The sequence below is a fragment of the Poecilia reticulata genome, chromosome 20 (assembly GCF_904066995.2).
Source record: "Poecilia reticulata chromosome 20, P_reticulata-male-v2, whole genome shotgun sequence".
In the NCBI taxonomy this organism is placed as follows: domain Eukaryota; kingdom Metazoa; phylum Chordata; class Actinopteri; order Cyprinodontiformes; family Poeciliidae; genus Poecilia; species Poecilia reticulata.
The window spans coordinates 8,523,930-8,551,260 of NC_088849.1; the positions used below are offsets into that span (position 1 = coordinate 8,523,930).

Sequence of the window (27,331 nt, forward strand, 5' to 3'; positions counted from 1 at the left end):
TTTACGCCAAATGCTCCCGTAGATTCGCTCTCAGACTCAAGTCAAGACCAGAAGAAACATTGATAAAATTGAAAATATTATTTTCAATCTACATCCTCCTGGAATAGCATGTGGAAACAAAAAAAATCAAACATATTTTATCAGTACAGGAAATGTACTGAGAAATGTACATTTTTATGTTTCCATTTAATTTTTGAAGGGAAAAAAAAACTCTTGGGTTGCAACTGCGTTTTATTCAACCAGTTTGTCTAAAGGTTGAATGTGAGTTGACTTCCTGTTTGTTGTTTTGTGTATAAACTACATTTTTTTTAAATATTTTTTTCCCACAGCCCTTTAAAGCCACATCCTCCCTACCGCTCTCACATACAAACGACGGGATCAAAGAAGGATGGATTTCTTACTGCTGAATCTGTGTTTGCTGAATTGCCCTTTTTTCCAAGACAATCCAGCTTAAATGTATTGTACTTTGCTTTGATAAATCCCCAACCATTTCATTTTTTCCTTCTTCTTTTAAATATTCCTCACACAAACAACACCATGTTTGTTTGTCTTGTTTTTTTTTTTGTTTTTTTTTTTTTAACTGTGTGAATGAATCTGGTGCAACTCAAGCAGATGATTGCCTTAGGAAATCCCCGCTGGTGTAATTTAGGGCGAATGCGTAAAACCTGGCAATTTAGCATCTGGTCATTGAAGCCCAACGTGTTGGCAAATAGAAAATTGACAAATATTTTGGAGCATCGCTGGATAAAAAGAGACGTCACAGAGCCTTCACCCCTTGGAAGTGGCGAGCTTTATTATTGAATGTGTAAATATCTAAGAGAAAGCTGGAGAAAATGCTGACGACTGTGAATGAATATGAGGGGTGTCCATTCGAACAAAAGAAACAAAAGCATTTTAGAAGTGCCAAAAAGGAAAACAAACGAAGAGATTAGTTATTTTCGCATGCATCTCTAAGCTGGTGTGACTTTATTTTTTAGCCTAAATATTTTTGTGTTTCGTCTGAAACCAAAAATGGATAATTTTTTTATTCCGTACTTATTGATAACCGCTCGTCCTGTAACATAATAGAGGCTTCAAACTAATGAGGGACAGTTCAAGAAGTCTTTAGTCACAAGGTTCAGACTCTGTATTAGTCAGAGGCTGAGAAATGACACTGTTACCTAATTATACACACAATTTCTGAGCGCTAAGTCCTCATGTGTGTCTGCATTCTGACTAAACGAGTAGATTACCTTGTCAGAGGAGGATTAGGAGACACTTGTTCCGCCGCAGCTGAAGCCAGCGCCTCAGAGTTTATGGATCTCTCTTGATCAAAGCGATTTAGGCCGCGGACATGCTGCGGGTTTATCTGGAATGAATGATCCCCCTGAAGACGGCCACAACGTCACACCGCTTCCCTGAATTCACCAAGCAATTGCGAGGGTGTTGTGGGAATCTCAAAATGCATAATACACTTAAATCATGCCTGGTAATTAAAACTAAAAGGACTGCTCAGAGACTCAGAAATGAATTACTCCACCTTAACATGCAATCCACATTTTATGCCATATCACATCCATATCTAAGTAAGCTCTAAATATGCTCCAAGATTCCAAATAGTGTTTGTGCTGAGATCATAGTTGGGGAATTCACAGCGTCCAGCTGCGTCATAACCAGGTACATTGTTATTTCGGGGTTTTTATTGACTTTATAATTTATTGAGATTCACCTGTTCATGAAACATTTCACAAAAAAATCATCCGTCTGTTCTTTATAATCTCTTATCCTTCTAGGATTTCAGGGAGTCTAGATCCTGCGTCCAGAAGCCATTGAACATATATTGAGGCAATTTTGAGAGACTAATCAAATCAACAGTTATTATTTGCACTGTTGGAGGAAGCTGGAACATACGGAGAAAAACCACACACCCACCCGAGACGTTCTTGCCGCGTGGCAACAAACTTGCGTCGTTTGTCTTTCACAGAAACAAAGAAGAATCTTGACAGCAGCGTGGAAACAATGCAGCAGCGCAACGTTATCCCAGAGCTACCTAAAGGTTAAGCTCAAGCAAAGTTAAGTGATAAGCCACCATGTCACAGCAGATAAATCCACGGAACATGCACTAGATAATCCCTCTCTGTTTTTCACGAGTCAGACGGAGGCACGAGACGCAAAGTCACGACTGACAGAGACTTTATCAGCAGAGGAGAGGAAGAGGAGCATCTTAACAAATCCCTTTCTCCTCCTTATTGAAGCAGCATTGCTTATCGTTATCCCCCCTTTCACTTTCGAAGATAAGGCCGGCAGTGAAACTTGATACAGCACTACTCCAATATTTTGAGCGATACGTTGCTGATGCGGCAGATACGCGTTCTTGGCTTTGATTTCTGCCCCACTGAGTTCACCATTATTAGAAGTCGGCAGCGACAATGAAGGGGAATGTGTTTCCGGCCAGAACAACGCGTCTCAGATTTGACCCACATGACAAGGAACTTCACGCTCTGTCGGCACGCAGCGTTTCCGATGTCGAGGCGCTCTCATGAATATGCGCCGGGTTGTTAGCAAGGGATGCAGGCGTTTCCTGAAAGCGTGTTCCACTGTGGCGAACATTCGTAGCCTTCTGGGTTCTGTGGATCCAAACCTGCTTTACATGCATTCCAATTTGGAGCTCCCGTACACCTATCCTCATACACACGCTCTGCACATTTACGCTTTTCTAGTAAGCTTGAGTTGGGAGCACAATTAGCATAATATATCCTCTATTTCTGACACCAAATCCAACTTTCCAGCCCCGGCTTTTAAATGTTTCAGTGACCCTTGTTTTTTTGGTGTCCAGCAGGTTTGGGCCGATATGAGATTTTCAGCATCACCTTAAATAAAAAGTGCCATGATAAAAAAAAAAAAAAAGTTTTACCACAAAAACAAGTGCTGAGTGATCCATTTGCTTTCAAATTTAAAATCTTGCCAACCACCTCACAGCTTGCCAACCATTTCAAACACCACAACTCTACTAACTGTATTTATTTATTTTGTATAATTAAAATTGAACTTTAAAAGGAATAATGTACTTTGGATTAGAAATTTGGCAAGGACAGCAGCATAATAGTAAAAGTAACTCAGCTTTTTAGTAAAAGGGGAAAAAATAACATAATAATACAATCAAACATGGTGGTTGTAATAAGAGTGTCTGGAGCTACTTTTCTAATTCAAAACCTTGATGTCTTGACGTATTTATTAATACGTTTTAAATTAATTCCCGATAAAGGATATCTGGGTATCAATCAGTGAACTTCAGCTCAGGCATGCTTGGTTTAAGTCGGTAATCTGTAGCAGAACAGCCAGTCCCAAAAGAAATCAAATGAAGGTTATGAGGTTGTCTAGTCAAAGGCTGAACCTGTACCCAATCACAGTTTTGTTGTTTCACCTTAAACAGACATTCAAACTCTCCAGTGTGACTGAATTACGATTCCTTGAAAAAGAGTTTACCAAAAACTCTGAAAGACTCACTGCCAGTTCCTGCACATCCTTAAAGATGCATCATCTACATTTTATAACCAAGATGTTTTTTTTAAAACACATTTGTTAAAATTGTAACAATGTAACAATGACAGTATAGTAGAGGTGTGCCGATCGATCGGCCACCAATCATAATCGGCCGATTTCCGTGAAAAAGTGTATGATCGGTGATTGCCGATCAGTCTCTTGTTGCCGATCACACAAACTGATCACCTGCATCTCATTTCGCAGCCTGTCTGTGCAGCTGGTCCCCTCTTTCCTTCACTCTGCGCAAACGCGCAGCAACAAATCCTAAGCGATGTGTAACTATTGAATGGGGAAGTTTGCGTGTTGCGGCGGAAAATTGAAGCACGTCAAAACGCATCAACACGACGAATCTAATATGGCATAAAAACGATGCCAGACGTGACGGAGTTTGGCTACATCGAGGCTCACTGCAGTAAAAAAGACATATGGAGGATCAGATACCAGGCAAAGCAGCGCACAGTTACAAACACTCACCTGGATTATTAGCATGACGGTCAGAAAGCTAAACAAATAACCTGGAAAATTATTTAAGTCTTCGAGCTGCGATGTAAGACGCTGGTTCTGCTCGCTGTTGAACTGCTGCTACACGCTGTAGGTAGTAATATTTCACAGACGGAGCGCCACTTCTGCTCCACTTGGTAGTGACTGTCACACCGAACCTCTGTTCAAAGCTGCAGCATCAAACTTAAAAAAAAAAAAAATTTACATACGTATTAAAACTTTCGCTGTCCTAACATGAGACAGATAATCTCAGAAAAAATAATTGACCTCCTCTGCCTCCTCCCTGTTCTGCATTATTACTCCGCTCAGTCAGAAACAGCCAATCAGAACTAGCAGTAATCAGCTAGCCGCCACGGTATCGGGAAGTTTTCATTCAGTAACTCAGGATTGTTTATTGTAATGAATTCTGTATTTGCCTTTGAATGTTAAGTTTTATGCTAGAATTTTTTGGCAATGTTGAGAGGTTTTATTTTGACTCTTTGCATTATTTATCCTCTTCAGAGCCTTCATATGTTTTCAGTCTGTTAAAGATAGTATTACCGATAGCAGTACAATTTGCAGAATGCCTGTCTTGATTTTTTTCTTGGAAAAAGTTATCAAAAACAAGTTTTTGTCTAAATTAAGGTGAATTCATGGTTCCTTTTTCCACATAATGTAACTGGTAGTCCTTATGATTGAAAAATTAATAATTATGTGATTGGTATCGGTGATCGGCCCTCATGGGGGATCGGAATCGGCTGGAAAAAACCTGATCGGCACATCTCTACAGTATAGTATGAGAGATAACCTGTGAAAAAAAACAAGCTTCTTCACCAAGCTACTGCTGTCTTCAAAAATGCACCAATCAGAACCAGGAGGAGGATCTTAGCGCTGCCAATCAAGCTCGTGTACGCTAACGTGCCTGAGCCTTCATGGCAGGCACAGGCAAGTGAAGCAGCTGTAGCGTCATAGAAAGAAACAGGAAGGAGCAGCGTGTATAAAACGGTGATTGGCAGCGTTAAGACCCGCCTCTTAGCTCTGATCGGTTGATTTGTTATCATTGGGAGAATGCAGAGAATTAGATTTTTTCACAGACTATATGTTTCATACTACTTCTATAGATCGATACTACTGATGCCCTATTGGGTAATCTCTTGTTAAATTACATAAAGAAAACTTATGCAGTCAAATATCACATTAGTAAGTTACATGTAGCATGGAAACAATCTAATATAATTACTTTCACAATACATGCTGGCAATGCCATCATAAACGAAAGATATCTGCAGATGTTCACTCGACCGGATCTCACGAAGTGGATGCGGATGCCATACTGTCTCCTTGACTGCTTTCTGCTGGTTTTGTTTCAAACAACAACAGATTGCTAGGTTGCAATTCCTGCAAAGAACACAGGAGGGCAGGTTTACCCCTTTTTGACCTACATCAATGAACTTAGTTACTGAAAACATAATATATACAACTTCATTACCCAGCAGTACTGATGGCTAACTAATAACTGTTTGCTAGTTCTACATTAAAACAATGAGACCGTGTGTGAAATTAGCGTTTATTACATCTGATTTAGCATAAATCTTTTCCACCAGCTCATCAAGGTCACCACTTGATTTTTTGGTGATCATCTTTCTGCACCGAGATCAGGCATTTTAAAAGCATTTTTCTGACACTTACCATCCATGGAGCACATTCAACATTCATGCGGTGACCCATTTCATTTAAGGAGCAGCCTTCCCACCCCGCCCCCCCCATCCCGTCTGCCGCGACCGGAGCTACCCTCGTAATGGGCCCTCCTGTCGAGGTTTCATGACTAATCCCCTGGCTGACCTCACATTCGGCTGCGGCCTCCTCACCACCACATGGAGACTTCAGTGCCGAGTTTTTTTTGTTTTGTTTCGAATGCTGGGAGGCAGCTGGCGACGATTCAATAGCGAATAGCATTTTTAAAATGTCATCATTATTTGATTGTTACAAGATTCTAGCTACTCTGCATTGTGATGAGGGATTTTTTCCCCTACTGAAGGTCTGTTTTTTTTCAGCCGGCTTCTGTTGTGATTTTCCATTTCTTGGAAATACATCCATATTGGATGATTCATTGAGCTCATGACTGATGCTAATATTCGGTGTAAGGATAGGGTTTATGTCTAAATTTGGCGAAAGTTTGGAAGTTTGTCAATGAAAATGCTTGGCTTCGTGAATTTATGGTATTTTTAAGTCAGAATGCTTATACATTTTCCTCAAAGTATGTCTTTTTTTAAATTTTATCCATTGTTTTGATTGCATCAGATGTTGCTTCCTCTGTACTTCAACAATGGGATTGTGTTGTCATACGTCCCCCTTTTGCATCATTATGGTCAAAAATTGAATTTTTGTTTGAACTCAACATAGAATATGTCCACCAAAGTGAAAGACTTTGTCCTCTTTGTTCTTTCAGTAAAAGCCTTTTTCCTCTCCAGCGGCTTTTCAGATCATGCTGGACTTTTTTTTTCTTTTTTTTTAGAGGATAACGACTCTCTCAAACCAACTTCAGTCAGCATCTTTTTAAGCTATTTTGCTTTATTTTGGTGTTGAGTTGATTTGTATATTTCACACTAAAGCATATTCCATACCGGGACACATAGCTGTTTAAAACCCTTTGGGGTCTGAGCTTATTTTGGATGTCTTGCAGACTTTTGATGTTTGCCTTTATGTAACACCATACACGTTTGATAACTTTTTTCAACGTAACTTTCCCTTTGCGATTTGATAATTATTTACTTTCACTAGAACTTGCTTTTCAAACACGAACACAAAATGATGTGAAGACCTACATTGAAAAAGAAAAAATACAGTTTATTGAAATAAAAAAGAAAACATTTTGGCTCAAGAATTATTTTGGAGCTTGAATAACTTGTTTTGAAAGGAAGCAAATAAAGGTGAAACTGTAATACGGCCAAACTACATTGAAATATCTCTCATAATAAACATGTGTACATATGCTTTACCCTGTAAGATGTAGCTCTTAAAAATATTTGTATATTTATTTAGATATCTTCTAGTTCCGGAGTTTCAAATAACACAAGTATCCTCTTTGTGTAAAAGATTTCCTCAATTTATATTTGCATAACTATAATTTGATAAAAGATTTTAAATTGTTCAGGTTATTATTGTAATGTAATTGATGAATAGTGATGAAAATGTAGGCACTAATATTCTCTTACAGAAGGTAACAGGAAGCATGCCTGTATGTATTTATGTGATGTAATGAGCATGTGCTGTGATTGGTTATTGCTCATTGGCAGAGAGATGAAAAAATAAAAGTTGCACCAAATGACTCAGTAATTTAAATTTTACTAGCAGGAAGTCAAGAGCATGTGACTGTGACTTTTATTTAACTGTTTATAGCAGTTTTGATTGAACCATTTAGAACAGTTAGCTCACTAATTGTAGCAGCGATGTCTGAGTGGATTTCATTCATTTTAATCCTACGTTGTGTCAAGGCAAATTTCTGTATTCTTGTTAGCCACAATGTTTTCCTATGACTTTCTTTGTCGCTCCTCTTTAGAGCAGGAGTTTTATCCCTTGTTAATGTTCCTCTGACAACCCAAGATAAATTTTTCCACTATAAGGGTTTTCACAAAACACATTTACAAACCTACCAGGGCCAGCATCTCCTCTGAAGGCCAGTGTGTCAGAGCAGACTGCCCAATCCGCGGCTGGAGTTTGAGACAGGTGTTGCTCCTACTGTTCTTCATATGGTTATGGTGCGTTCACACCAAACGCATTATGTCTAGTACCCATCCGACAATTCAAGTTCGAAGTGTGCACTTTCACTGCAGACGCTTGATGGTACGTTCACACCAAACTCGTTTTGAGTGTCAGGTTTACATTGTTAATCCAACTAAGGCTATGTACGGGGTAATATGCTAACCAGGGATAGCATTCATGCTTGAACTATCTCTTGGCTTCCCCCATAATTGTAAATGTTAGTAATGTTGCGTCTGTGGACCGTTCAACCCACAGTATCTTCGCCGTACAGAGCTAAATTCAGAGCCCAAAACCTCCCAGAGTTGATTGGCATATATTTTTAAATAATGTTTCAGTGTTCACACAGAGTCTGACATGCTAAAAAGCCATCCAGCCATCAGTCAGGTGTCCCACTGAACAAACCATATTGGCATGGGCGACATAAAAAGACAGCCTAGTTGGAGGAAGAAAAAAAAACACCATATGGCTGTCTTTCCTTTTTACATGCTGAAGCAGCTACAGGATCTCTAACAGACGGAAAGGTGTTAACAACGTCACCGCAGTGTCTGTGTAATTCACCTGGTGAGACTGTGGATCCTCGCACAGCAACGCTCCTGGCGTGACAAGATGCCACGGCTTCTCCGGCGAAATATTTGATGCCGATCCGAAGACAGCAGGAGGTTTTGGTAGAAACCCACTGATTACGGGTTCTCTTGAGTCATGGAAAGCGAATTATAATCCGCACCATGCAGATCAAGATGTTTCAATAGAACGGCGGCTGAAAGGCAAAATTCATGCATGTTGAAGATAATGTAACTTAATGAAGGACATTGAGTTGGCAATTATAGGTATTGACTGAGGATGATGAGGATAGGAAGGGTTTTGTATATGACAGTGTCTACATAAAGTAGACGATGCTCGACCTGGTTAACTTTTGATAAGTGTCTCCCGGAGGCCTAATGGAGGTAATCAGAGCTAAGCAACAAGAGTTTGTACCTTTGACTGTTGGTCAGTTGTTAATTTTAACAGATGGTATAATGAGTCAAGCTCGTTAAATTATCAATTAATTTCCCTAAAGTAAAGTATTTTCCTGGACAAGTAACTTAATTTTTTATTTTTTTGTACCGGTCCGTCGTGGTGAAGAGAGAGCTGAGCCAAAAAGCAAAGCTCTCGATTTACCGGTCGATCTACGTTCCCACCCTCATCTATGGTCATGAGCTTTGGGTCATGACCGAAAGAACGAGATCACGGAAGTGGCTGGGCTCTCCCTTAGAGATAGGGTGAGAAGCTCGGTCATCCGGGAGGGACTCAGAGTAGAGCCGCTGCTCCTCCACATCGAGAGGAGCCAGTAGAGGTGGCTCGGACATCTGGTAAGGATGCCTCCTGGACGCCTCCCTGGTGAGGTGTTCCGGGCACGTCCCACCGGGAGGAGGCCTCGGGGAAGACCCAGGACACGCTGGAGGGACTATGTCTCTCGGCTGGCCTGGGAACGCCTTGGGGTTCCCCCGGAGGAGCTGAAAGAAGTGGCTGGGGAGAGGGAAGTCTGGGCCTCCCTTCTGAAGCTGCTCCCCCCGCGACCCGACCCCGGATAAGCGGAAGAAAATGGATGGATGGATGGATGGATGGATGGATGGATGGATGGATGGATGGATGGATGGATGGATGGATTGGATGGATGGATGGAGTAACTTAATTTTTCTAATTCAACTAAAGGTTTAACACTGGAGGCTACAGAAGAGTTTAACTGCAAGAGCTCCAAAGTAAACTCAGGGGTAGAACCTCGTTAAAATGAGAAACTTTCTCGTTACAAAGAGATGTAGAAAAATATATTCCTCTTGCAGATTGAAACTTCTTAAAGACACATAAAGGGGCTCCCTCCAACTCTCCGTCTTCTCTCTCAAGCATCCGGTGATGTGTTGCCGTCTTACTGTTACGACCTTCTTCATTTAAACGAGGACATATTTTGTTTTAATGGTGACATAAATCTCATTGGAGCGAGGAAGTATCTCATCCTAACAAAAACTCTTTCATCTTAAAGAGTTTTTATGTTGTTATAACGAGACGCTTCTCTCAAATTTATTTCCTATGTACAGTATGTCCAACCTTTTTCTAGTAGGTTTTAAGGGGTTTGTTTGACGCATTTAACAGTTGTTGGGTTGCAGGTAACTTTTATTTTTACAAATGTTTTCATTCTACTGCAGTTTGTGGTGTAGCAGATTGAAGGTCATACTGAAATACTTTCAGAAGCTGGTAGAGGATCATTTATACATTAAAATGCCAAAATTGACTGCACACTCTCCCACATGGCTTATTGCATACGAGGTGAGTGCATACATTAAATAATTATCGCAGTTAATATATTTCTTACTCAATCGTACTGTCTTATGACAGATGAATTCTGACTATTTTGAGTCGTTTATTCTTTTTGTACATATAACAAACTGAGACATTTCCTATGAAATATACACTTCAAGCATTAATTTAACTTTCCCAGAGCTGCATATTTGGCCATTAACGATTTGATGACTGCAGTTCGCACACATTGATGATTTTTTTCCCCCAGATGTTAACTCAAAAAGAAGTTTCACAGTTTTGCATGCGCTTTCATTTTGCTTTTAAATATTCTGTTAGCCTACAAATGAGCTTCTTCTAACTTACATCAAAGCATATGCGCCCTTATGAATGATACAAGATAAGGCGTCATTTTGTCCATTTATACCAACAAACACATTTTGAGTCACTGTACAGAAACGTAAACCCAGTCAAAATGAAAATTAGTTTCTAACTAACATTTCTAACAATACATTGTTTCATGTAACAAAGTACCATTTTATTATCACCTTGTAACAAACCATTTTATGTTCTTATAATGTAATACTTTTATTGTAGTGATATTACTATTACTATTGCAAAAATATGGAAATTACATAGAATTTAAAGGAAATCTTTATTTATTGTGAACATGTTAAATGTCTCGTCCATTTATGTCCAACATTATAAATATTTGCACAACTAATCTTTACACTGTGTCGCAGTTTCTACTCATTCCAAATGACATTTGCACTATTAATTTATTATTATGCAATCTCTACCATGCTTACTATGAACGGTCTTCTGTTTTTATCTGATTGAAGAAGTTTTCGCATTAAAACATGATGCCTTTTATAGATGGATCACAACATATGCTTACCTAATAATGGAGCTGATGAGATTTTGCCATTATTCGTCAGCTTGAGCAGCTCTGTGATAATCATGCGTATGCGGAGATGGGACTTCAAACACACTGAGCCGTACTGGAGGAGGAATGAGCCTGATCAGATCAAAATGGCAGCATTTCTCCTTTATCAGAAGCTCCATGGATCCAAGTTACACAACGTGAACCGATTTCACACAGAGCACAGCGAGACATTTAGAGATTCATCCAGACCCGTACAGGGGATGAGCAAAGACAAAATGAAGAAGAATAATGAAAAAGTGAAACTTGTTGAACATCTAAAGATGTAGCTGTTAATGGTGATGGTGCTAATGTGAAATGTTTTCTGTTTTTAAAGGAAAAATTATTGTTTTAGCAGTAACAAAATTAACATTCATACAATAGAGATATGTTGCAGAACGTGAAATGTTCTTTTTGTTAGAATGTGACGAGTATGTTGTAATAATGTAAGAGTCTTTCTTTAAAACATGGAAAGTATACAGTTAGAACAAAGGTTTCGTCTGATAGCCTTACATAGCTCTACGTTGGTTTTACTCTACTTCTGTATCATTGTGATACAAAAACTTGCTCACTGGTTCACTCACTGGTGTATTCATAGCAGTGTCTACTGGTGGTGGTGGTAAAAATGTAAATTTTTCAAATTAAGAGTCCAGGAACACTAAGCCTCCCTTCAGGCACTTTTGAACCTCACATTGATGAAATGAAATTGATGACGCATTGGGAAGAGAACCGCTCGCTGCCCATCCAAAACTCTATTAGCAGATTTATTTTTAAATTGGTTTAGCTAGCAAGTTAAACGTGATTTTATTATTCCATACTTTAGAGCCTCGCAAGCTAATGAAATGATTCTCTAAGCCCAAAACCAAGGCCAAATAACAGAAAAACTCTCTTTGTTCCCTCTATTTCCTCCTCCGTTTTTCCCTCGCACACACAGCTGCGTCCCCTTAAAGGCATTCCTCACAACTCATGTTGGTCATTAATCAGCAGGAGGTCACACAGACCCTTATTTTATTCACTGCAAACATTGGGTTTACCAGGGGATCTTGTTATCACCAAAACAACGAACACTGTGGCCACCTGAGCTGCTAATGACCTTCGCCCCAGCTTTAAGTGAAGAAAAAAAAAAAAAAAGAAAAGATATCTAAGTGTTTCCAACAGTAACCCCTCGGCTAGCTGGGGAAGTGCCAACATTTTCTGTAATTACACCTGCTCTTTGGGTCTCACCCCGGTTTCAGATGGAGGTCCTCAGTGGGCGAAGGCATGCAAAAAGTCTGCTTCAGACACAGGGATTAGGTTACTCTGAAGGAGGTTGGCAAACCTCAGTGGTTAGTTGACACTTCCAGGCAGCGTGAAAACAATTTGAAAGGTTTCATGATTTTACTGACCTAATAAAGCAGCTTCCTGTCTCTGAAGCCCTGTAGTGCAATGTCAAATGAGGGAACAAGTCGGATTTGCTTGGTGGACGTTGACCATACAAGGTAATGCTGTGCTTCAATGTAAAATATTCATTGGTGTAGTGGTGTTAAAGGGATAGACTTTTTTTTCTGTGGAGTTTTGTGCGTAGTTTGTGCAAAATTTTGTGTCAGAAAACATAATTTCACAATTGCACAATTGCATGTCACGTCTCATGACCAAGATTTGGCTTATCAAACTTAAATTTACTCAAGTTTTTAATTATTATTATTATTATTGAAATGTCAGTAATGGGCCAATAATCAAACCTGAAATTTTACATTAGTTTCTGTGAATCACTGATTTTGTGGCGCTACTTTAGAAATATTTGCAAGGAATTTTGCAATGTTTGAGCTCATGTGTTACGGTAAATGTCAGATTAGCTGCATTTCCATTACAAATGTGTGTAGATATCCTGCTGCTGTCGAAACCTCCCCCTCCTCCACAATTTTGCGATTGCGGTGTTTCCTTTAAATAAGAAACCCAATCAAAATCAAAGTCATGCCGCACCGTCATCTCACGTACCACTCACTGTCTTCTTCTTTGTCTTTTCCACCAGTAGTCCCATCCATCCGGTTGTTGATCACATGACTCATTGTTTCCATTGCAGTTTTGCAAAATACACTGATTTTGAATAGAACATGAAGCTAATTTGTTTTCGCAATTCCAGTTCGAGCAATGGAAACCCGGCTATTCCCTCACACCACACACAAACAGCTTCAGGAGGAAAGCGTAGCTCACTCTCGCACCGACAATACAGCAGAACTCTGGTCTCCAAAACACCTTTAAGATCACACAGCACCGCTCTCCCAGTGGATGGAGTTTCCCCCAAACCTCTGCAGCACCACTTTTTACTTGCTGTGTCTTCAGGCAGCTCTCTCTCTCTCTCTAGCCGAGAGCAGCATCAGCGAAGGCCCGGCCCGGCCCGTCAATTCTATTGAACCGACTTAGCGTGTCACAGGCGGTAAAGACCTCTTGATTGACTCCTGCTTGGATAGCATGTCCAACTGCATACATTAGTAATGCTGAGGGTTCAATAGATGGATTGCTCAGACAGATTGATGCAGGCAGGAGGCACATTTACCACGGTGCACCGAACTGGAGAAGAACTGAACCTGAAGAGAGGTGTGTTTTACTTCAGCAAAGTCTTGGATTAATTCATTTATTATCAAGTTCCTAGTATACATGCACAGCATGGCAGCTGGGTCTCTATTGGGTGCTCCAATTTAAACCCCTAATTGGTAGCCTAAATATGTTCCCGTCCACATCCCCTCGTGTTAACAGCGGTGCAGTCAGGCATCACAGCCGAAGGAGGGTAGACTGCTGCAGCAGGCTTCTGCAGCCTGGAGTACATTTTGGAGGTAATTTTCTGGCCCCAGAGCATATTCTTTATTCAGTGAGAATAAAGAATAAAACGAAGCTGAAGGTGATGTTAAGCACAATAAATATTCAAGAAGGTTGAGTGTTGTGCCAAATAGGAGTTTGGTTTTGGCTGAGAATAAGTATAAATAATTACTCAGGGCAATTATTTATAAATTCAGTAATTTAGATCAAAATTAGTGAGTCGGAGCATCGCTTGATTATCAATAGCCGAATAGTTCAGTATCAGTTGTTGTTGAAAAATACCCGCCTGATAAAGCTTAGCTTTTGAAATTATAATACACGGAGGCATAAGTAGAGCACTGGCATAGATTCAGTGGCAAAATACTACAGATGTATGGGATTAACACAGAGAACCTACAATACACATGAGTTTATTAACTAAAGGTTTAACATTTTACTCAATTAAAGACAACTAAGCTATTAACACTCAACTAAACTGCTGTAGTACGAAGATAAAATGATGAAACTAATAAACTACTGAAAGTAAAAACCACGAAAATGTAGACATAGATATGAATAGAACTAATAAAATGATGGAATGAGCTCACAGGAAGTGTAAATGTTAAGAAACCAAGTTTATTTATGAGAAATGTGGAAATGAGGCTAAAATAGTTTTAACTAATTCAGAGACGTTTTATCAAAATCTGCTGTGTGTTCATCACACAGCAACACCAGAACTGTGTAATGAATGAAACATGAAATAATTCAGAATGATATTTACAGTAACATCACAGTTCAGGGTGAATATTAATGTTTAAAAGCCAAGAATTGTATCAAAGAGTTATGTTGGTTGCACTAAACTAATTAATATCGGTTTATACAAATATATCACAATGCAAAAGACAAAACATTATTTTGAGAAAGTAGTCCCTTACTAGTTTCAACTGAGTTAGAAATAATTAACCCTTTTGGAGAATTTGGAATGCTATGACCGTGGCTAAGAGGATCACAAAAAAAAATCTGTTTTACAGTTTAAACAATCTCATTTAAGTCCAAATAACTATTAATGATTCAGGAGGGTCAGCGGTTTGCTATGGCTGACTGTGCAAGCAGGTAAAAGCTGTTTAGAATAAAATGGCTAAAAGCCACCTTTAGCTTAGCTGTTGTTATCTTTGAGGGGGAAAATAACATTTTAGAACATTTTAGGACTATTTTATGTAACTTAGTGGCAAAAAAAAAGAGAAAAGGAATACACCCATTAAAAAAGACAAACTCACCTTACCAGACTATCCGTGATATAAACAATCATTGGGATGAAGTCTGAACAGTTTGAACCAAAGGTAGCTTTAGCCTGCTCTGTTTTGAGCAGTTTTAAGCGTCAGCTATATCAGAAACAACATCAAAAAATACACAAGGAAACACTTAATTTGATCATCCTGAGCTATTTATCTCTGTCCAGAACAAAATCTACCTGAATAGACTTCCAATGAACGAGAGGAGTTCAATCGTTCGGTTAGCTAAACCTGTGTAGGAAACCGTTAGCTGCTCGGCTAATTTCATCTTCTGAACAAGTTTGCATCCATCAACTTTAAACTTACATTTACATTCAAACCAAATGAATCCAAGATTGATCCTTAAACTAACCAATTCTTCAACTGTTTAAGACAGTGGTCCCCAACCTTTTTATTACCTCGGACCGGTCAAGACTTGGACATTTTGTTGCGGCCCTGGGGGCGGCACGAACCGTCAGATAAGGCGGTGTTGGTGTTCCCACTAAAGCCTGACTATAACCAATTTGGGGTTGTCTTGGACTTTTTATCGCAGCCTGTGGGGTTTACCCTGTCTGGGAACGAGAATGCAACCTGCTGAATGTGACAGTTAGCCAATCAGAAAGCGCAGTGACGTAAGAACAGAGGGGAATCCCAAACAGCTGACATATCAACATATCGTGCAACTGGGAGTCCGTTGGATATCGGAGATAATATGTGGAAATGTTTATTATTATATGTTAAGGTCCTTATTATATATGTACTTATGTTTATTCAGTTAAAAATGTTAACTATGAAAAAACATATTCACCTCCAAATCATAGTGCAGCAAATAGAGCGGCTGCTCCCATCGTCTTTCATCCACCGCCTTTTCTTTTTGTTACGTCTTTTATTTCTTAAAATGACTCCGCAAACTATCACTATTGTTTCAACATCATCATCCATGTTTGGTTATTCTAAATTCCCGTATGCTATGTTGGGGGTTTTGTGGATTTTCTTCTGGAATCGGGATGTTCGTGACTGGAATCGGTTCGTGTTGCTCCTGCCTTGGAGACACGAACCGATCGAACCTGTTGGACTTTTATCAGCTCTGTGGTCACAGAGATTTGGAGAATCGGCCGACATTCTTAAATCTTTCCGTCTAAACCAGACTTAAGACTCACTTGCTCCACTCCTCTTCTCTCGACCACTGCCCAAACGCTAACTCTGGTCGCTATGGTAACGTTTATATATCCCTTCAAAATAACAGAAGTGCCACAAAAACGAACATTTTACTATCGTGAAAATTTTAACTTATGATAATGACAAACGGGAGCCCTGAGCTTGTTTCTCTGCAATGAGTGTCCGATCTGGGAGTGATGGGAGACAATAACACCCGAAGTGTTGCTTATATGCACAGCCTGCTTGGTCTCTACGTGGCAAAGCAGCTTAAAGCTTCATTGCCTCATTATCAGCTGGTCGCCGCATGTTACGCAGAGCGAGTTTGTAATGTTGGACTCACCTGTCGGTCTGGGATAAATCCATTCTCCTGTCTCTTCTCTGGCCCTTTTCCCTTCGCAAAGAAACTTTCCAAAGACACCTGATCTGTTTCTGACTCATTTTGCTGCTTGTGGGCTCAATGTTGGCGCGCAAGTAACCGAGAGAATCTGGTTAAAGGATTTTCAAAATAAAAGATCCTCCAGACTCAAATAATACATAAAATGGAAATATTTCATTATTTCTTGCGCGGCCCGGTAGCAATTGGTCCACGGACCGGGGGTTGGGGACCACTAGTTTAAGAGACTAGATGAAGGGAAGGGAATGACGGGTTTAATTGGGGGAAAGTTGGATGCTACAGTCTACCCCTGGAGAGCCGTTGTTGAGATCTTACACCTTTTTCACTGGCCAGCATGGACTTCAGGTCAGTTGGCGAGAAACGGAGAAGACAATTATAGCAGGTCAGCTAGCCTGCTGATTCACTGTAAGCCACTACAGAGTCGTGTGCCGCACATCAGCTGGGAGGAAGAAAGCAAGAGTATGCGGTTGTAGAATTACTTCCTTAAAAAAGATCAGAGACGGCATCTTTCTCTTTGTGTGTAATTATCCGATATGTCAACAAGAGCTTACTCTACTTTTTTCTGCCACTCTGCTGTTTTTTTTTCATGGATAATTAAGCTGTAAATACCTCTGAAGCAGCTGCCCTTCACCACCGCCTGCCTCTCTCAACCCCCGGTGCTGAATGCAGACACGTGGCAAAAAAAAAAAGTACTTATTATCTCACCGTTTGACCCAATTGGCTTGTATATGAAAACACCTGGGCGTTTCATGGAAATTTAATTGCTTCACTTATTTAGCACACTTAAGGACCATGTTGGCTTTAGTCTGCTCAATTTGTTGGGATCAGCAGCTCGTCTCATCGGGGATGTTGTAATCTTGCGTTGAGGGTAATTACTATTAATTAGCGGTTTGTACATTTGGCTCTGGGCAGAAACGGAAGCGATTTCTCAGAATTAAGTTGGTTAAATATAAATGGGTCACTTGAAACCATGTTAGATTGTTTCATTGATTGGTTCAAGTGGTGCTCCAAGTATATGGAGTGAAAGTTAAAAAAATGTTATGAGTGTGTATGGGATATTCTAAAATAGAGTAAATCATATTTTTATGTTTAGGAACCACATTGAAAATTAAGGAATAAATATACAGACTTTACGAAAACTTTTCAAATAACACACAAGAGATGACGGCGTAACTACACACTTCTTAGTCCACGCTCGTCTTGTTCATGGCAATTTAACGGGGACTTTGTTCTGTTCAAATTTGCCCAAGATAGAAACAAATAGTGTACTTTGTAGCCACCTGTTTACATTGCGTGGTTTCAACTAGCTTTGGTATTGATTGAACCGTATAGTGGAAGCTTGAAATTAACAATGGAGTTTGAGAAACTCCCATTTTGGAGTGGCATAGTTACAATCAGGAATTAAGTGCTGTGGTATTAAAAAATCTCTGATGTCTCAAAAAAAACGTCCAACATTGTTGAATTTAAACATTTCTTCTAAGATAAGTGGATCAAAAGTCGTTCACTGTGTTGTAAAAGACTCTTTGCCTGTTATGTGAAACACTGGATGGTAGTTGATGCTGCAAAGTGACACAAGCAGCCATAAGGTCTAAGGAGTGATTACCTTTTCCACATTTGGACTGCTTTTTGCATGCATTTAGGCTGCCATTGTGGTAAAATACAGTTTTAAGACAACAGTATTGATATTTATCACTATAATTCATGAAGACATGGGTACCGATGACAACACCTGAACAGAAAACCAGAGTCTTTACCGTTTAAAGACGTAGCCGCAGTGTGAGGGCAGGAAATGACCTCAGACTGGGGTTTTGGAAAAACTCTCTGTCTGCTTGTTTTTGTTTGCTGTTGCTAACGTCCTGTAGGTGAGGAGCAGAAGCAGCTGTCTCCAGCTGTACGTGTCGGTCAGAATCCCATTACCGGAGAGGTCAAAGACAAACTGCTGCAGGTGTGGACAGTCTCAGTGGACAGCACTGCTCAAGCGGCAAAAGAAGAAGAAAACATTTCCACCTGTCCCTCACATCTCATTGAGAACTTTTATCAAATCCAAACTTCTGTGAAGTCATTTTATTATTACCACCGTTGGTATTATTATTATTACTATTACTCCACTAGTTGTGCATTTCGAGCTGCCTCCCTGGTGGGGGAGTTTCATGAATACATATCAGGATCTTTAGCTCACTGGTGGTTGATGCCTTGAGCAATTTCGCTTTGAGAGCGCCGCACAAAAACAAAGACGTTTCTTGGGTGACATGAATATTCATGAGCTGGAAAAGCCGGAGCGGAGTTTAAAAGGCGGACTAAAAGGTGGATGGAGAGAAAGAGACGCGAGGAGATCGACACAAACGGCAACGGCGGTGCCGTGGCTGTCTCTCTCTCTCTCTTTTTTTTTTTTTTTAAAGAAGAGGTGAAGACGTAACATTAAAACCCCCGTAGGGGGCTGGAGTGGCTGTTGAAATGCTGTTAAATATTCGTTGCTCGGCCTCTCCTGGACGCCGGCCGCGTTCAGGGAGCGGCTGCGTGATGGGAAGCGTAACTGCGCTGGTGGCTATGAGACCCCGCGGGCCTCACTGGCGGCCTCCATCATTATGCCGGCGGCGCTATCATTCCTGGACGTTGATTAAAATGTTGCGCCGATGTTGAAAGAAGCTGAAGGTTAAACCACAAAGGGTGCGTATGCGGGTGTATACGTGTGCGCGCGCACGCACGCACGCCCACACACACACAGGATTTTTGTATTTTTTTCACAAAATCTGACTTCTGCAACGGAGAGAGGAGAAAGCCCAAAGCATCTCCCTTTGACTTTATCTGCTCGACCTGAGCAACTTTTTCCTCAGTTATGCCCGCTATGTCTTACTGTTTAGTTAATATTGCTTTGATAAGCTGCAGGGGATTTTATCTTTACACCTAAAAAGTGTCATAGTCAAGGTGACCTTCAGCAATGGCTCCAAAATGGCGACAATGATCTAAAAGTAAGTCCTCGTCTTTTGGTAAAAAAAATTTTACTTTAAAAAAAAAAAAAATAGCAACGAAATGCCTGAACATGCATTGACATTCATAGGGATACTGTATCAAATCGCGCCAGTCACAACAAACGTCTGCCAACGTGAGCTCCAATATTTTCACGTGAACGAGTAATAAATCTCAAAATGTCAGCAGACAACAGCGGACAGCTGAAATGAGCGCCACGGCCCGCTTTCTGTATCTGTTTACCTTCGGCGAAACTGTGATTTTATTATTATGGATCGGGAGGGAGGACTTTTGAGCTTTGCAGAGAGCGGCACGTAACATAAGATGCGTTGCAGTCGGAGCCGGAGCCAATATATTTGCGTCATTCTGGCAGCATTGGTCAGCTTTAGGTTGGATTGCATTTCATCAAATCTGAGTCCTTTCCCTTCTCTGCCTCCTCGATTCCTGCCGGGCTCGGTTTACCGAGGTCTTAAATAAAACTCAAGAAACGGAGCCGATCCTCACAAACTGCACAACACGCCCGGAAAGCACGACTTAAAATAAGAAGATGCTGATGTCCTGAAATTCTGTAGTACCTCATGCATGTGAGAGCACAATATAACACAACAGTTTTATATGAAAATCTGAAAATGAAGGTTGTGCATATGTTAGTAAATGCTTTGTAGGACTGATGACTGGGGTATTTTTATAACACTTTCTCAAATCCAGAGGGAAAATGGCAGAGGTTTAGCCAGATTGAATGAAGGACGTCTTTGAACCGCAGTTTTCAAGTCTTGCTACAGATTCTCAATTAAATTTAACTCTGGACTTTCAGTAGGTCATTTTGACACGGTAATACGCTTGGAAATAAACTGATCCATTGAAACACTCTGCAGGATGTTTAGGGTCTTCGTCCTGCTGAAAGTATCTCTAACAGATTTCCTCTACAGTGATCCTCTATTTAGCTACAAACATCTTACAACAGACTCGGTTTTCATATCGTTGCTGAGGAAAAGTGCTGACACGGATTCATCCGTGTGTTCAGGATGATGTGCGTTGTTACTTTGAAGCCACACGTTGCATTTTGGATGTGGCTCAAGAAGTTCAGTTTCAGACTCATCTGGCCAGAACATCTTCCAAACTTTTGGCGCTTTCCTTACACAGACGGTGGCAAACTTTAAAGATGATTCCCTTTAGATTAGATTAGTTGCTTCTTGCCACAATTTCATAAAGTCCAGACTCTTGACAAATATGTGTCCTATCAGCAGTTTCTCCCATATGAGCTGTGGATTTCTGCAGAGTCATAACGTCCCTTTCATCGTCCCTTTAGGATTTTAGATTGAGCAGTGCTCTGAGACATTCAAACCGTACATTTCCACCAGTTCTAGCTCTTATTTCAGTCTTGACAACAGTATCTCGGCCCAGTCTGCTGTAATCCTTCGTCTTCATGATCCTGTTTGCTCACTAACAAACTGTTGACAGAGATCTCCAACTGTAGTCCTCATATCTACGGTCCTGCAGGTTTTAAATGCGTCTTTGCATCAACACAGATGAATCAAGTGAATTCATTATTCCTGCAGCATGCCATCATGTTTGGTAAAGTCCTGGTAACGATTCATCCGATGTAGGAGTGTTGGACCAGTCTATAACCTGCATTACAGTAGATCTAGAGGATGAGGGCTGGAGACCTCCACCGAACATTTGAAGACATACTGAGAATAAATTAGACGCAAATCATTTCTAAAGCCAATTCATTTTATTTAGTGGGTAGAAAAGTAAAGGGAGTGGTTGGGCTTGAATAAGAAGAGATTTTAAATTTTTCAGATTTTTATACGTAAAAGTGTGAAACAAATTTTTGAAACGCAAACGTCCTTCACTACGTTATTCTATTTTATTACAAAGAGAAAGACGAAGTCCGAAAACGAGCAATGAATATGTTTACTAGCCATCGTATGGAACACTGTAAATGATAAAGCATACTTCTAAATATAAAGAAATATGCATTTTTATCTGCATTTACGTGGGAAGTTGTCCTAGCATGTTCTTAGTAATGAATATATTATTATGACCTGCCCAAATGGAGACGTGAGAGCACAGGTTGATACAGATCTTTATTCAATTCAATAGATAATTTCTCTACTTCTAATTAAGCATAGAACCTTTCGAAAAAACAATTAGCATTCTGAAATCAGTTGTCAACTTTTGTAACGTGTATTTTTTTTCCGTTTTGTTTTGCAACTCTCCCTCATGTCTTAAAATTCCCCACTTGCCCACGAGCGCTTCATGAAGCCTGAGCCTCATGAATTAACGGAGCAGACGCGTTATACCCTCAGATTCATGGAGCTACGGCGACAGCTGAGTCTGCCGGGTTTATTGATAATCAGAGTCTCTGGTGGAGGCAGGACGTGAGCGAGGATTTAGCACACCTTAAGGGAGTCCCTCCTCCCGCGCTGGAAATATGCTCGAGAGATCTCATCTCATGTTAATTTGTCACCGAGGAGGAACTCTCACCGTTAGCCCTCTGGCTAACTCTGAGCTATTCATTGTCTCCTATGGCTACGGGCCTTTTTTGTTCTCCGAGAGCTTGTTCCACAATTTACATTGCCTTGTTTTTTGTTTTTTTCCTCAGCTTCCACCTCTCTCTCTCTCTGCCTTGACTGTTTTTTGTTTTCCTGTTCCCTCTCCTTTTGACTGTGACAATTACACGTCCTCCTGTGGGACAATTAAAAAAGGAGCTGGCTTCCCCCGGCGACAGGGAGCAGACAAAGGAAAGGGATCGAGGAAATAATGATGTTAGATTTGTTTGTGTAGTCGCCCGTTTCTTTTGAACCAGCGCCTCTTGAAGTAGCTGCTGTTTTGTTCCGGCGCCACCTCTTTGTCAAGGACGCCCTGCCTTTCAGCCCCACTGTCCGACAAAATAAACAAAAGCGCTCTTCGCTCAGAGACGCAAAACTTTCTCCATGCACCCCTCCACCCCCAGCCCATGTCGATGTGGTTGGTTGTCCTCTTTTATCCCTGTCCTGATCGCCTCCTCTTCCTCTCTGACAGGTGCAAATGCAACCTTCACGCCAACAGCTGCGTGTTTGACAAAGAGAAGTTGAGCTGCGAGTGCGAGCACAACACCACCGGGCCTGACTGCGGGCGCTGTAAGAGGAGCTACCAAGGGCGAGCGTGGAGTGCCGGCTCCTACCTGCCCATTCCCAAGGGCACGGCTAATATCTGTGAGTATACGAACACACATGTACCGCAACAAATCCAGGAACACGTTAGCTCATCAAGATATAGGGGCCACTGCGCATGTTCCCCTTAATCTGTAAAGTCACATTCACATTTTGTTGGTACGAAAGCGGTGTCAACATCAGGCTACGTCAGCCAACACCGGCCAATTTAATGGAAACACATTGTCTTTACTTTTGAATCTGGTGAAGCGTAATCGGCAGCATTAAAACCTTACAGAGACGTCGATATTTTCCCTACTTTTTCTTAAAATGGTTCTTTACAACAAGGCAACTCACTTGGGTAAGTCACATTACCAATTTATGGTGGAAACGTGATATGTCTACGTAAACATCCCATTGAGTATTAATGTCTAATGATTATCACATAGTTGCAAAAAAAAGTACGCTATTTTGTGTTTTTCTTTTAATTAGTGGTGAAAGCAAAAGCATAAAAAAATGGGAAAAGAAAAATTAAATGTTTCTTGTTTGGGGCCATCAAGTTGTCCAGTAATTTCTCAAACGTGGAATATTTTTAATTATGATGCAGTGATATCATAATTTGTTTGGATTAGGAATCCCCGCCATCTGCGAAAACCTAAAATCCTAGAAATACTTGAGACTCAGCCTGGACAATGTGGCTGAAAACGCATCACAATGCAAGCGTTTCATATCAGTCGATATCATTTAATATTGACTAGTTTGTTTAAAATACTGCTGCTGCAACCAGTTGTTGCTAGGTAACCAAAGAGTAAGTGAGTTAGTTCATACCACCAAACTTGCTGAGCTCCTCAATAAAGGTTTAGCGACTAAAGTCTCTCCTCTGCCTACATCTCCCAGAATGCAGTGCGGTTCTGGATCAGAGTTCAGTAAATATTCTATTTATTGACTATTGAATGCTTTTTCATATGTATTATTTATTGATATTGATCGTGTATCCATTGCGATATGTATTTTTATTGATTTATTGTCCAGTCCTACTTGAGATCCCTCTAAAGACGCTTATAACTGCCTATTTTAGTCGCTCTAACAACAGATATACCTTAATATGCATTAATATACGCAGCGGAAACTGTCTTAGCATGACCCTAGACCGCTCTCGCAGTTACAGTTAATCAGCCCCAAGGAAAGTAAACTATGCTCCTGGATTGGTTGCTTTGCAATCGCTAGCCAATAGCATGTCATGTAGCATCATGTCAGCTTCGTAAGCTGCATTTTCTTTTGACTATTTTCAAATTACCTCAATGGAAAACTGCTGGATTTTCTGCCAAAAGTTACAATGATAACATTAGATTATCATTATAAATGAGCAAACAAGTGAGTCTGCGAATTCTGCAATATAGCTTTTTGCGAAATTAATCAAAGCAAAAGGGTGAATATCGGGTTTGTGTTTGTGGCAACTGGAAATAAAGTGATAATTTTGAATCGTCTTATCCAGGATGCTTTGCTTTGAAACAGCAATGAGAACCAGGATATATTCCAAGTGTTGTTATAACCCACCATTAAAAGAAGAAGAGTTTAAAATCGCAACAACAAAAAATTTTCTGACATGTGACTCACTGTTTTCTTGAGAATCATACATTCAGCAGAGAAACTCACCCTGACACAAAGGAGGGAAAGAGAGCTTTATATCCACACAACAATATTAGAATTTACAGTATAATGATCTCCATTTCCCCCCTTTTTTCCCCCCTTTCTCTCCCTGGAGCTCTTGCTGTCTTCCATTCTGTTCCCTCGGAGAAAAATAACGTTTGCTCTTCCGTTGAAGCAAACAGAGCAAGGACGTAGTGTCAGACTGCACTTTCCACATCCAGCAGTTTGGTGCTGCTAAAGTGAGTGGAGACCACTTTATCAGTACTTACGTAAAGAGCTTTTTCTATCAGTCACAAATGAGGGCAATTATGGTCTCGGTGCAAACACTCTTGATTAATAGATGCCCTGCTTCTTAGTCACAGCACAACAACTCGTGTGTAGATTTAGTCCGGCGTGGGCGACTGGTGCAAACACGGCTCCAGAAAACATTAGATTATCATTATAAAGCACTCAAGTGACAATGCTTAATGTTTTTTGTCGCTCGTTTCAGAAAGTGAAACTCGTATATTAAATAGATTTCTTATGCATGATGTTGGGTGATTGTAGCATGCTTGTAATGAGAACTACCAAATGTAATGTCTCGGGATATTTTTGATCAAGAAACTGTAAAACATCCTTTGGTTATTTTGGCATTTCAATCTGGAGAAACTCACACACAGAAAAACCATAAGTTAGAAAGATTTATTAGACTGCGTTCTTTTTTGGCGCTCGGGCCCAGCTGAAGACGTTCGTGCTGAGCATCATCAAGCGATTTGATGATCGGCTCGGGCCGGAGCTCAGGGTAGTCTTCTCCCCCGGGTCCAGACACTGGTGGTGGAGAAGAGCCTAGGAAGGAGGGAACACGGAGGTGCTCGTCCGGATGGAGGTGGAGATGGGGAGGAGGTGGGTCGATGCGCGGCTGAAAGGCTGGAGAGCCCATCTTTGTTGGTGCCTTTGAAGGAACTCTTGTGAGGTGATTGACTTGAGTGGCTGCGCTCCGGTGCTTGTTGATTGAAGCGTGGACGTGGTAATGGAAGAGGCCGGCGAGTCGATTGGAGTCTTCCCAGCTTGAATTTACACTTTAAACCTTCCACTTGGCAGCAGATGCCAATCTTAATGTTATTGGTTAAACATTTGGCCAGTTGCTCGTGTCGCTGTTTCGTTATGCTGCCATGTACCCGAAATGGTGCCACGGTTGAAAAGTCAAGAAAAGTGGCGTGGCAATGTATCCAGTAATGCAGGATATTAAAATAATTATATTATTCAGTGAATCATAATGTTCAGGTCAAAGTCTTTTAGATTTTAAACTTATAGATAACTCATCAGAAACATTGACTTTGATGACTTCCTGAAGGCGGAGCTTGAGAAATAGCAGGACTTTCTTAAAGAGACAGAGCCCCTGCTACGGGGAAATAAGGAAAAAAAAAAAAAATTGGAGAAGTCATGTAAATTGTGCAAAATGTATGTAATTTCAATGAATGTATGATCTCCTGATAAAAAAAATAAATAAAAAAAAAGAGACAGAACCCCAATTTCAAGGCTTTTTTTTAAGTCCATATTTGACATATACAGCATTTTTTATAACACAGTTACTTTATCGTGCCATAAAATGATTCTATGTGGCTGGAAAACACATAATACCACCCCTTTAAATAATGAAAATCAGCTTAATTATTGTATTTGCTGGTATTTTTCCCCTTGCTCTGAGAACATCTCCATGCTTTTACGACCTCTGAACGACGTAACATCTGTCTGCTTTACAACAAGAAATATTATTGCCTTTTAATATCATTATATTGTTAACTTATCCTTTTTTTTACCACAGTATTATAAAATCACCCAAGCAGAAGCTCCCAAAACGGTCAGCATTCCTGCCTTATATCAGCCAACAAAATGACAGCTTTAGGTTCAAATATGCTCCCAACTTTCATCCCTCCCACCCTCCGTCTCTTTATTACTGCGATTTCTGCCTCCCTGCCTGGGGACTCGCAGCTCGGCCGCCGGCCACTGATGACTTATTCTGCCTCCCTGAGGATCCGCGTTATGAGACTTAGGGAGGGTTAGTGAAATAGCCATAACCAAAGCCTGGATTGACAGCACATTATTAAAAAAAAAAAAAAAGGGTGACGGACACACATACATGCACTGGTGCTCATCCAGACCTTGGCGCGGCGCAGGCACACACCCTCATAACCACACAAGAGGCGCACAGACAAACTCCTTTGGCCCTGCCAGTGATGAAAAACAGTCCCAGTGTAAAGCGCATTATTATACTTTGTCTTGGAGGAGGCAAAATCCATAATGTAATAACGCTGTGAAAAATCTATAGGAATGCAAGGTTTCCCTGCTGAATAGAGAAGAAAACACACAAAGCTGAGGGGAGGGGAAAAAACCAAAAAGTAGAGAAAACGTTATGTGCTGTGCTGCAATTGGCGAAAGTCTTCCCATGTTTGCGCTAAAACTGAGCGAGCATATGGCATCTCCGCCGAGGCAAATTTGTCAAAGATGAAAACGCAATTAAGATTTAATTTCTTCTTACTATGCCCATCATGTCGTCTGACGGGATAAGGAGGTCAATGAATCATCATCTGGAAGGGGGTGTGGCACTGGAGGGGGGCGGGGGGCGTTAATGTGTCGCCTCATAATGGGGCTGTGTTTGAAACGGGGATTTAAAGAGTGACAGGGAGCGAAATGGATGGCGGAGACGGGAAAAGGAGGGGAGGCGGGCATCGCTCTCTGTCACAGCTAACTCGGCGTACAGGGGGCTGGGTGGGGTGAGGGTACGGGGGGGTGTGTCTCTTTCTCCGTCTGTAATGCTTGCCCACACCGCCGCACGCCCACCCGCCTCTCATCCTCGCTCATTTTCACTTCCTTCCTCTGGAGAGAGACAGAAAGAGAGGGATCAGTTGCAGAATTAACCGTGGCAGTTCATTTCACTGTACGACTGAAGGGAGCCGAGGTAAACGGAGGTTGGCGTTCGGGTGGAGGGGGAGTGGCTTTTCACCTACAGAAACTTGATTTCCGGCGCTGAAGTTTATCCTGG

General features: G+C 40.8%; 1 protein-coding gene across 10 annotated transcripts in view; it reads left to right on the forward strand.

The window, feature by feature from the left end:
- ntng1a (netrin g1a) overlaps window positions 1–27,331 on the forward strand; it is a 158,768-nt gene that overhangs the window by 95,104 nt on the left and 36,333 nt on the right. For all 10 annotated transcript variants that reach the window (XM_008438353.3, XM_081601330.1, XM_008438352.3 and 7 more), the window contains exon 4: window positions 22,550–22,722. In XM_008438353.3, coding sequence (XP_008436575.1) covers window positions 22,550–22,722 — 173 coding nt within the window. The remainder of the gene's footprint in view (window positions 1–22,549; window positions 22,723–27,331) is intronic.